We start from the raw sequence: 12749 nt of genomic DNA on the forward strand, positions 1-12749 counted from the left end.
ATATACCCAAGGAATCTTTTCTAAAACCTGTGGTTGCTTTTCTGTTTCAGCATATGTAAGACCTCAAGGACCAAATGGAATTATAGGTCACAGAGATTTGTGTCCGTTGGTAAACAGGCCCAACCCTAGATGCAGATTTTGTTAAAGCACCTGCTAGTGTTATTGGCACCTGGTGACCTCAGATGCTCCTTGTTTGTTTGCTTTTTTCTTTTCTTTCTTTTATAATTCTAAATAGCTGAATTTAGTTGTATTTGAATATATGAGCTGGATTCAGAGGAATCTCCACTTAGGTGACTGAGCTGCAATGCCTACTGCTTACTTTAAGCTGGTCTTTGAAAGTGAAAAGTGAAGTAGCTCAGTCGTGCCAGACTCTTTGTGACCCCGTGGACTGTAGCCTACCAGGCTCCTCGCTCCATGGGATTCTCTAGGCAAGAATACTGGAGTGGGTTGCCATTTCCTTCCCCAGGGGATCTTCCTGACTCAGGGATCGAACCCGGGTCTCCCACATTGCAGGCAGACGCTTTAACCTCTGAGCCACCAGGGGAGCCCCTTAAAGCTGGTCTTGAGAAGGTCTTTTTGTAACCAGTCTTAGAAAATTTGATTATCTTGCTTTGCTGGTTGATATGAGGCTGGTAGGAGATTATCCAGAGTAACAGAATATAAAATAATCATGGGAAATGGGATACAGAAACTCTGTATCCTTTTCTACCTTTCTCCCCACATCAGAGAGATACCTGACATATTTAAGGCAGAGCTCTTATAGTTAGGGAGATGTAGGGCCCTACTAAGGGGCTTCCCTAGTGGCTCAGAGATTAAGAATCTGCCTACAATGTGGGAGCCACAGGAGACGTGGGTTTGATCCCTAAGTCAGGAAGAACCCGTGGAGAAGGGCATGGCAACCCACTCCAGTATTCTTGCCTAGAGAATCCCATGGATGGGCTACAGTTCATAGGGACACAAAGAGTTGCACACGACTGAAGCGACTTAGTATGGCTCAACAGGGCAAAGTGAAAGTGAAGTCGCTCAGTCCTGTCTGACTCTTTGTGACCCCATGGACTGTAGCCTACCATGCTTTTCTGTCCATGGGGTTTTCCAGGCAAGAGTACTGGAGTGGGTTGCCATTTCCTTCCCCAGGGGATCTTCCCGACCCAGGGATCGAACCCGGGTCTCCTGCATTGTAGGCAGATGCTTTACCATCTGCACCACCAGGAAGTCAACAGGGCAGGGTCCTACTAAAAGACAGAAGCTGGAAAAATGCAATAAAGATACATGCTCTTACTAGAGAGTATGGTTCCTAAAAATCCAAGTGTTAATTTGAAAGCCAAGGAAAGATAAAAGATAAGACACTGTTGGTTGTAGCTATATGTGTATATATATTTCCAGTTTTATTGTATCAGGTCAGATCAGTCACTCAGTCGTGTCCAACTCTTTGTGACCCCATGAATCACAGCACGCCAGGCCTCCCTGTCCATCACCAACTCCCGGAGTTCACCCAGACTCACATCCATCGAGTCAGTGATGCCATCCAGCCATCTCATCCTCTGTCGTCCCCTTCTCCTCCTGCCCCCAATCCCTCCCAGCATCAGTCTTTTCCAATGAGTCAACACTTCGCATGAAGTGGCCAAAGTACTGGAGTTTCAGCTTTAGCATCATTCCTTCCAAAGAAATCCCAGGGCTGATCTCCTTCAGAATGGACTGGCTGGATCTCCTTGCAGACCAAGGGACTCTCAAGAGTCTTCTCCAACACCACAGTTCAAAAGCATCAATTCTTCGGCACACAGCCTTCTTCACAGTCCAACTCTCACATCCATACATGACCACAGGAAAAACCATAGCCTTGACTAGACGAACCTTTGTTGGCAAAGTAATGTCTCTGCTTTTCAGTATGCTATCTAGGTTGGTCATAACTTTCTTTCCAAGGAGTAAGCGTCTTTTAATTTCATGGCTTCAGTCACCATCTGCAGTGATTTTTGAGCCCAGAAAAATAAAGTCTGACACTGTTTCCACTGTTTCCCCATCTATTTCCCATGAAGTGATGGGACTGGATGCCATGATCTTCGTTTTCTGAATGTTGAGCTTTAAGCCAACTTTTTCACTCTCCACTTTCACTTTCATCAAGAGGCTTTTGAGTTCCTCTTCACTTTCTGCCATAAGGGTGGTGTCATCTGCATATCTGAGGTTATTGATATTTCTCCCGGCAATCTTGATTCCAGCTTGTGTTTCTTCCAGTCCAGCATTTCTCATGATGTACTCTGCATAGAAGTTAAATAAGCAGGGTGACAATATACAGCCTTGATATACTTCTTTTCCTATTTGGAACCAGTCTGTTGTTCCATGTCCAGTTCTAACTGTTGCTTCCTGACCTGCATACACATTTCTCAAGAGGCAGGTCAGGTGGTCTGGTGTTTCCATCTCTTTCAGAATTTTCCACAGTTTATTGTGATCCACACAGTCAAAGGCTTTGGCATAGTCAATAAAGCAGAAATAGATGTTTTTCTGGAACTGTCTTGCTTTTTCCATGATCCAGTGGATGTTGGCAATTTGATCTCTGGTGCCTCTGCCTTTTCTAAAACCAGCTTGAACATCAGGAAGTTCACCGTTCACATATTGCTGAAGCCTGGCTTGGAGAATTTTGAGCATTACTTTACTAGCGTGTGAGATGAGTGCAATTGTGCAGTAGTTTGAGCATTCTTTGGCATTGCCTTTCTTTGTGATTGGAATGAAAACTGACCTTTTTCGGTCCTGTGGCCACTGCTGAGTTTTCCAAATTTGCTGGCATATTGAGTGCAGCACTTTCACAGCATCATCTTCCAGGATTTGGAATAGCTCAACTGGAATTCTGTCACCTCCACTAGCTTTGTTCGTAGTGATGCTTTCTAAGGCCCACTTGACTTCACATTCCAGGATGTCTGGCTCTAGGTGAGTGATCACACCGTCGTGATTATCTGGGTCGTGAAGCTCTTTTTTATACAGTTTTTCTGTGTATTCTTGCCACCTCTTCTTAATATTTTCTGCTTCTGTTAGGTCCATACCATTTCTGTCCTTTATTGAGCCCATCTTTGCATGAAATGCTCCTTTGGTATCTCTGATTTTCTTGAAGAGATCTCTAGTCTTTCCCATTCTGTTGTTTTCCTCTATTTCTTTGCATTGATCGCTGAAGAAGGCTTTCTTATCTCTTCTTGCTATTCTTTGGAACTCTGCATTCAGATGTTTATATCTTTCCTTTTCTCCTTTGCTTTTGGCTTCTTTTCTTTTCACAGCTATTTGTAAGGCCTCCTCAGACAGCCATTTTGCTTTTTTGCATTTCTTTTCCATAGGGATGGTCTTGATCATAATTGTATATAAAATGTATACTATTATGATTGAAAGATATAGTGGAAGGATTAATAAGATCAAGATAATTAACACATTTACACCCATTACCTCATATATTTAATTTTGTGTGTGTGTGAATGATGAGAATGCTTAACATCTAATCTCAGCAACTTTCAAGTGTAAACTGCCATATTTTCAACTATAATCACCATGTTGTACATTAGATTTTATTCTGAATTTATTATTCTTTTTCTTTTATTGAACCTCTTTTTCTTATAACTGAAAGTTTGTGCCCTTTGACCTATGCTTCTCCATTTCCCCTTCCCCCAGCCCCTATCTACTTTATGTTTCTATTAAACTGTTTTCTTTTTTTAGATTCCACATATAAGTAATACCGTACAGTACTTGTCTTTCTCTGTTTGGCTTATTTCACATAATGAAATGCATAATGCCCTGCAGGCTTATCTATATTGTCACAAATGGCAGAATTTCCTTTTTTTTTTATGGCTAATTAATAGTCCATCATGTATATATAATAAAAAAAGGTGGGGGATGATTGGATCATGTGGTAGTTCTATATTTAATTTTTTTGAGGAACCACTGTACTTTAAAAACAATGACTGTACCCATTTACATTCCAATCAACAGTATATAAGAGTTCCTTTTCCTCTATATCCTCACGAGTATCTGTTATTTATTTTTAGTAATAGCTACCCTAACAGATGTGAGATGATATCTTGTTGTGGTTTTGATTTGTATTTTCTTGATGATTAGTGATATTAAACACCTTTTCATATACTTTTTGGCCTTTGTAGCTATATATGTAAGCTCTAGGCAAGGTCTTATCTGCTGTCGATACACTTTCTGCTTATACTGTATTCTAGTCTATGATCATAAACTATAATAATTCTAAATCCTTGAATTAATTTTCCCTGTTTCAGATTCAGAAAACAAAGTGCTTGTCACTTTGACTTTGTAATCTAATACTTATGTATTTTTGTGTAAGAAATAGGTGTAAACATCAATCAGAAATTCTAGCTATAGAACCATCTGACTTTGGAAAAAGTTTTACATCTGCTACAGTATTTTTATCTTCAAACATTTGAAAGGCTAAAATTAAATTGAGATTTGTCTCTTAGTTTTATTTCTAGTGATATGGATTGCATAGTTTCTCTTGACTATTGGAAATGAAAATCTCAGCCTGATTTCTGCAGCCATAAGGTTTATTCATTCCATAAAATTAATCTTTTGGTCACTCAACAATATACAAAGGAAATATAACTCTTATGAGTACATCAAGTAATTTACATTTTCAAAGATTTCTTTATTGAATCCAACTTTTGCTTCAGTGAGGCTGATTTATTTAAAATGTTTTTCTTACAGAAAGTGACAAAGTACAAATTGAAGAATTTGCAAAAGTGGTAAAGGAAATGCATGATACCTCCAAGTTAGAAGGTAAGTATTGGATTACTTGTGACTATTAAATTTATTTTTATTGAAGGGATGCTTTTGGTTTTGCTTTTTACCTTTTCTGGTTGTGCTAATTTCTGATTAACATATTGACATTGATCTATTTATAGGTAGGCAGAGCTTGGTTTTGATTAAAAGTTGACAGGTTTCTTAATGAAAGAAAAAGGTTTTTTGTAGAAAGGGACCTGCTTAAACCTATTTTTAACTCTTTTTGTTTTTAGGACTTTATATGTAGAGTCAGCTACTGGCCTTAAAATTTTTCCAGATATGAAAATTCTATATATCATTTTAAGCCTCAGACTTAGGACTCCATCCTGTGTATAGGCTTCTATATTATATAATTTCTCATAAATCTTTTGCTTCTTTAATAGACACTTATCATGTTCCTTTTGCTTATTTAAGAGACACTTATCATGTTTTTGTTAAATATCAGAGAGATCATGTGCAGTTCAGTGGCACAGGTTTTCTATTATTTGACTTCCATTTTGGCTTAAAAGTTAAAGATGTAGGACTGAAACCAATGAAGATAGTGCTTGTGGGGTTTGTGCACTTTCTTGTTTGGAAAATATGTTTAAAACAGTATTACTGGTGATTTATTTGAATAACCATTCAAATGACTATTTGATCAGTGAGCACTCTTGAAAAGAATGACAACTCAGACAAATGTTAGGGAAACCAATGCAGAGTCATTTCTGTGTGCAAAGAAGTACACAATATACTTTATAGATTTTCAATACATAGGCTTTCTTGGCATATGAAATACCCACCACTAGAGCTCTCTGAAGGAGATCAGCCCTAGGATTTTTCTGGAGGGAATGATGCTGAAGCTGAAACTCCAGTACTTTGGCCACCTCATGCGAAGAGTTGACTCATTGGAAAAGACTCTGATGCTGGGAGGGATTGGGGGCAGGAGGAGAAGGGGACGGCAGAGGATGAGATGGCTGGATGGCATCACTGACTCGATGGATGTGAGTCTGAGTGAACTCCGGGAGTTGGTGATGGACAGGGAGGCCTGGCGTGCTGCGATTCATGGGGTTGCAAAGAGTCAGACATGACTGAGCGACTTGAACTGTACTGAACTGAACTGAGAGCTCTCTTTTAGGTTAAGAAATGTATTTAATATTTTCTGGTTTACATATAAGTATTTTACCTGGGTCATAACATAATTAGCATCAACATAGTATAGTAGTTAATTAGATTAGCTAAGGAATAGGAAATAGTGCATAGTAGTAGAAAAGAGCATGGGCTATGGAGTATGATAAGAGATGGGGGTGTGGTTCTTTGACTTATTAGCTGCCTACTCACTCTAGGCCATTCTGATTTCTTCATCTTTAAAACAAGGATGCTAAAAACATCGTGTTTCTCATACAGTTGCCAGGATCAACTGCAAAAATACATATAAAGCATAGTTATTAGGTACATATTATCTGCTTAGCAAATGATAGTTAACTTTGAAATCAGAGAGCAGAGCTCAGATGGTAAGAAAAAAAATGTTGAAATTAAGCCATTGAGAAAGGAGAACAGGTTAGGTACCTGAATCTTGGGCATGGTCACAGGGACTAGGGAGATGGCATTGGCATGTGCCAGTCAGTGCAATATAAGACCAATAACTACAGGGAAGAGTAAACAAGGGCTACCCAAGAAGGAAGGAGTTAACATAGCAGGCCCTCCATTATAACTGATCAGGCTAGTTCACTGTGTCTCCACTGTCCACTGGAGAACTTGGAGGGGCCTGGAGAGGAGGCATAATGTGCAAAGTTCTGTACTTCCCTTCAACAAAGGCACATATAGTCTTAAAGGATTATGGTCAGTGTCTGATCTGGTAGTTTAGGATATTAGGGATGAGACAGGCAATGCTGGGTAATGATGAGGATTAAGAATAGCCATTGGTGTGGATGACTTTGGAAAGAAAGTGAAGGCTTGTTGGCAGTTAAGAAGTCAAGGTGCTCTGAGGTTAGGATCATCCTTATTATCATTGGATAATAATAGGATATAGAGTTGAGGGAAGATTATGATCAATGTGCCAAAATCCTTAGAGACTATGAAGGAGTGATCAGGAAGTAATAGAAAATGATGTCAGAAGGGTGGCATAGTTGAATATCAGGCTTGAACCTTAAAGGGGAGCGATACATTTTGATTGAAGTTGGACTAAAATAGGTTCAAAATAGGCTCAACAGGCAGCAGAAAACCAGGAGAATGGTGCTTTGTTTCTTGGTCCTATGGTATATAGAACATGGGAAGATGAATAGACTGTACTCAAGATGATTATGCAAGGAAACAGTATTTTAAAGGAAACCAAATTTTAGTTAAGACAAAGAAGAGCTGATACAGGTTTTTAGGTGTTGGCAAAACTCAAATTGCCATCTGCAGTTGTCTCCTAATAATGTTAGGGGAACAGGAAGTGAGGGAGGATCTAAGACACTAAGAATCTGTGATTACCATTTGTAGCTAGTTCTTGTTGGTTTTAATAATTATAATAAAAATGACAATTATTTTATTGCTAGTAATAATGACACTTAATAAACCCTTAGTATATGGTTGGATGGCATCACCGACTCAATGGACATGACTTTGAGCAAGCTCTGGGAGTTGGTGATGGACAGGGAAGCCTGGCATGCTATAGTCCATGGGGTCACAGAGAGTCAGACATGACTGAGCAACTGAACTGACTGAACTGATACGTCTAACATTGTTTTAAATGTTTTTCTTTATATTTTCATATTTAATCTCCATATCAACCTTGTGAGGTAGATACTATTATAATTTCATTTTATATATAAGATAACTGAGATTTATAGAGGGGTTAAGTAGTAAAAATTAGCTCAAGGTCACAGAGTTCCAGGTCACAAATTCCAGGGTCAGGATTTGAATGCAGATCTATCTGACTTAACACTGCCTCCTTTGAAAAGGCTGGATGTGAAGCAAAATTCAGATGCTAGAATACAATTGAGTCTTGGTAGAATTGAAGAGAAAAGATGAATGAGCCCTTGTGATACTGTGTTTCATATTTTACAGTTTTCATGATTTTAAAATTTATTTCACCTCAATAAATAAAGTTAATTTTGCTTGCTACTATTAGAACTCCATATGTCTGACTCTTTGTGATGCCATGGACTGTAGCCCACCAGGCTCCTCTTTCCAGGCAAGAATACTGGAGTGGGTAGCCATTCCCTTCTCCAGGGGATCTTCCCGGCCCAGGGATTGAATCCAGGTCACATACATTGCAGGCAGATTCTTTACCACTGAGCCACCAGGGAAGCCCAGTAAAATAACTCTTCTGTGTAACTGTAGTGAAAAATTCAGGTATATGAATCATCTTGGTTATGCCAATTTTACATTAGCACCAGAGAAATGTGATAAAGAACTCTTTGTATATTATACTGGTGGACATAGCATTTCCTGAGGTCTGTATTCTTCACTGAGATTTCTTATTCCTCAATTCAGGATGTGATAATAAACCATGGGTTGCCACTGACAAAAGCCTTTAGTGATGGCTACTGCTTTTAAATTCAGAGGCTAGATCAGTTACTAAATAACTTCTTTCTATTTCTAGAATCACAGGAGACTGTCTTAGCTGTTAATTTGCCCGAAGATGACATGATACCTGGGAAGAACTTGGAAGGTTTTCTAGGAGATATTGGAATTAAGTCACCTAAAGAAGAAGTAGAGAAAATTCTTCAGTCAGATTTTGTTTCTGGTAAGCATTTAAATACTTCTATCAGGTAGTCCATCCTAAAGAAGATCAGTCCTGGGTGTTCATTGGAAGGACTGATGCTGAAGCTGAAACTCCAGTACTCTGGCCACCTCATGCGAAGAATTGACTCAATGGAAAAGACCCTGATGCTGGGAGGGATTAGGGGCAGGAGGAGAAGGGGTCGACAGAGGATGAGATGGCTGGATGGCATCAGCGACTCAGTGGACATGAGTTTGGGTAAACTCCGGGAGTTGGTGATGGACAGGGAGGCCTGGCGTGCTGTGATTCATGGGGTTGCAAAGAGTCGGACACGACTGAGTGACTGAACTGAATATTTTATTTTCTGTAGGGCTAGTCTTTATAAGTATTCTTTTTTTTTTTTTTGTATTAGGGTGATGGTGGCCTCATAGAATGAGTTTGGAAGTTTACCTTCCTCTGCAATTTTTTGGACGAGTTTGAGCAGGATAGGCGTTAGCTGTTCTCTAAATTTTTTGGTAGAATTCAGCTGTGAAGCCGTCTGGACCTGGGCTTTTGTTTGCTGGAAGATTCTTGATTACAGTTTCAATTTCCGTGCTTGTGATGGGTCTGTTAAGATTTTCTATTTCTTCCTGGTCCAGTTTTGGGAGGTTGTACTTTTCTAAGAATTTGTCCATTTCTTCCAAGTTGTCCATTTTATTGGCATATAATTGTTGATAGTAGTCTCTTATGATCCTTTGTATTTCTGTGTTGTCTGTTGTGATCTCTCCATTTTCATTTCTAATTTTATTGATTTGATTTTTCTCCCTTTGTTTCTTGATGAGTCTGGCTAATGGTTTGTCAATTTTATTTATCCTTTCAAAGAACCAGCTTTTGGTTTTGTTGATTTTTGCTATGGTCTCTTTTGTTTCTTTTGCATTTATTTCTGCTCTAATTTTTAAGATTTCTTTCCTTCTACTAACCCTGGGATTCTTCATTTCTTCCTTTTCTAGTTGCTTTAGGTGTAGAGTTAGGGATATTTGACTTTTTTCTTGTTTCTTGAGGTGTGCCTGTATTGCTATGAACTTTCCCCTTAGGACTGCTTTTACCGTGTCCCACAGGTTTTGGGTTGTTGTGTTTTCATTTTCATTCGTTTCTATGCAAATTTTGATTTCTTTTTTGATTTCTTCTGTGATTTGTTGGTTATTCAGCAGCGTGTTGTTCAGCCTCCATATGTTGGAATTTTTAATAGTTTTTCTCCTGTAATTGAGATCTAATCTTACTGCATTGTGGTCAGAAAAGATGCTTGGAATGATTTCTATTTTTTTGAATTTACCAAGACTTATAAGTATTCTTTATAAAGAAAGTGCAAGGTCTTTGTTGAAGTAAATTCAGTTCCTTTGTTGAGCAAATATCTGTAGGTATTTGCTTGTTATTTTAAATATTGTCTTTGAAAAGGAGTCTTTCCTCATTTGCAGTTATGAGAATAATTTTAACAAGCAGGTTGAAATTTTATGGAGAGTGGGCTTGTTGTAATCCTCTCTCCTCAGATATATCTTAATTTAGTGACTGAAGAGTAGTTTGAATTCAGAACTTGTGAGTAGAAATCCTAGCTTTGTTGCTTTGGGCAGAGTGAAGTTACTGGACTTTAAAAGTTTCTTGGTGTTTTTAGTTTTTTTGCACAGAGCTCATGTATCTACAATCTTATCACAAGGCATTTTGGATGAAAATGAATTCAGAGTATCTGGTAAATAAAACTTTCAAGAATAAATTAAAGCTTTAAAATTTTCAATATAAAAGTGGTATGCTGATTTTGATACTATATACACTTAAATTAGTTTATTTATTTTTGGCTGAACTGGGTCTTGGTTGCTGTGCCTAGGCTTCTTCTAGTTGCATCGAGCAGGGGCTACTTTCTAGGAGCAGTGTACAGGCTTCTCATTGCAGTCGCTTCTCTTGTTGTAGAGCATGGGCTAAAGGCTCTCAGGCTTCAGTAGTTGTGGTGTGGGGGCTCAGCAGCTGCAGCTGGTGGGCTCTAGACCACAGACTCAGTAGTTGTGGTGCATGGGCTTAGTTGTCCCACATCTTGTGGATTCTTCCTAGATCAGGGATCCCCCAAGTATCTTGGCAAGTGGATTCTTAACCACTGGACAACCAGAGAAATCTGATGCTGTATTTTTAATATTATTTTGTCCACAAATTCTTTCTTGTGACCTCTCTTTCTTTTCCTTCCAGAAGACAACATGGTGAATGTTAAAGACTATATGAAGACTCTGAGTGACACCCAGAAATTTTCCAATTTTATTGGTAAGATCTTTATGGTAAACTGTTAAAAAGCAACTCAGGACTCATTCAGAGGTCATCTAGTCAAACACTATATTGGGTGCTTAATCTTCTCTGTGGTATCTGTGACAAATGTTTGTTTCATCTATATTTGAGCACTTCCAATTATGGTAAATTTTACTATTTTCTTTTTCATTTAAGAATTGTGCATTTCTGATGGAAAAGACTGGGAAAAAATAAGGTCTTGATCTTTTTCATAGTCAAAATAAGAAAATTGTATTATATGCTAAAGGCAATATTTTCATGTATACCTGTGGTGGATTCATTGCGATATATGGCAAAACCAATACAATATTGTAAAGTTAAAAAATAAAATAAAATTAAAAAAATAAATAAAATGGATAACCAACAAGGACCTACTGTATAGCACAGGGAACTCTGCTCAATGTTATGTGGCAGCCTGGATGGGAGGGGAGTTTGGCAGAGAATGCATGCATGTATTGTACAACTGCGTCCTTTCGTTGTCCACCTGAAATTGTCATAATATTGTTAACTGGCTATGCTGTTTAGTCACTAAGTCATGTCTGATTCTTTGTAACTCCATGGACTGTAGCCCACCAGGCTCCTCTGTCCATGGGATTTTCCAGGCAAGAATACTGGAGTGGGTTGCCATTTCCTTCTCCATAATTGGCTATACCCTCAAAACAAAATAAAAAGTTAAAAAAAAATGTTAATGACCAGAAATTTAAGAAATACAAAGTGTAGCCTCTGTAATGTCACTGTCTGGAAAACTCCTGTTAATATTTGGTAAATATCCTTTTAGGCTTTTTCCTTTAGATCAATGAATATTTGTGTATTCCAAATTATTATTTTAAAATTAGATTACTTTGCTCCAGTATTCTTGGGCTACTCTGGTGGCTCAGATGGTAAAGAATCTGCCTGCAATGTGGGAGACCTGGGTTCAATCTCGTGCCCATAATATTCCATGTGCATGTGTGCTAAGTCACTTCAGTTGTGTCTAACTCTTTGTGATCCCATGAACTGTAGCCCACCAGGCTCCCCTGTCCATGGGGATTCTCCAGGGAAGAATACTGGAGTGGGTTGCCATGCCCTCTCCAGGAGATCTTCCCTACCCAGGGATTGAACCCAGGTCTCCTGCATTGGTAGGTGGGCTCTTCACTACTTGCATCCCGTGGGAGGCCCATAATATTCCATAATTGGCTTTAAAAACTTAACAGTGTGTCTTAGATACTGTTCTGTGTTTTATTATATTCTATAAGCTACCTCATTCTTTTTTTCTTCTGGTTTTATGGAGATGTAATTGATATACAGCACTATATAAGTTTAAGGTGTATTGCATAGTGATTTAATTTATATACATCAAGTAATTATCACTGTAAGTTTAGTGAACATCTCTCTCTCATATAGACACAAAATTAAAGAAATAGAAATAATACTTTTTTTTTGTGATGAGAACCCTTAGGCTTTACTCTCAATAACTTTCATATATAACATACAGCATTAATTATATTTATCATGATGCACATCCCATCCCTAGTGCTTATTAATCTTGTACCTGGAAGTTTTTACCTTTTAACCACCCTCCGTCCTCCATCTCTGGTAACCTCAAATCTGATATCTTTTTCTATGAGTTTGCTTTTAAGTATAATTGACCCGCAACACAATGTTAATTCCTATTACGTGACATGGTGATTTGATATTTCTAAACATTTCAAACTGTCACCACAATGATTCTAATTACCCTACGTCACCACACAAAGACACTACATAGTTACTATGTTCCACTCACTGTACATTTCATACCCATGACTCATTTCTTTGATAACTGTAAGTTTGCACCTCTTAATTCCCCTCACCTATTTTCTTCTCTTCCCAAAACTTTCCCCTCTGGCAAATACTTATTTGTTCCCTGTATCTAAAAATCTGTTTATATTTTTGTTATTTTTGTTTACTTCTCTTGTTTTTTTTTTTTTTTTAGACTTCACATATAATTAAAATCATATAGTTTTGT

At 38.2% G+C, this 12749-nt stretch overlaps 1 protein-coding gene across 1 annotated transcript in view; it reads left to right on the plus strand.

Annotated features, from left to right (window-relative positions):
* EFCAB13 (EF-hand calcium binding domain 13) overlaps window positions 1-12749 on the plus strand; it is a 119690-nt gene that overhangs the window by 90327 nt on the left and 16614 nt on the right. The window contains exons 15-17 of the mRNA XM_070357331.1: window positions 4699-4770; window positions 8339-8482; window positions 10670-10741. Coding sequence (XP_070213432.1) covers window positions 4699-4770; window positions 8339-8482; window positions 10670-10741 — 288 coding nt within the window. The remainder of the gene's footprint in view (window positions 1-4698; window positions 4771-8338; window positions 8483-10669; window positions 10742-12749) is intronic.

The sequence above is a fragment of the Bos mutus genome, chromosome 19 (genome assembly GCF_027580195.1).
Source record: "Bos mutus isolate GX-2022 chromosome 19, NWIPB_WYAK_1.1, whole genome shotgun sequence".
In the NCBI taxonomy this organism is placed as follows: Eukaryota; Metazoa; Chordata; class Mammalia; order Artiodactyla; family Bovidae; genus Bos; species Bos mutus.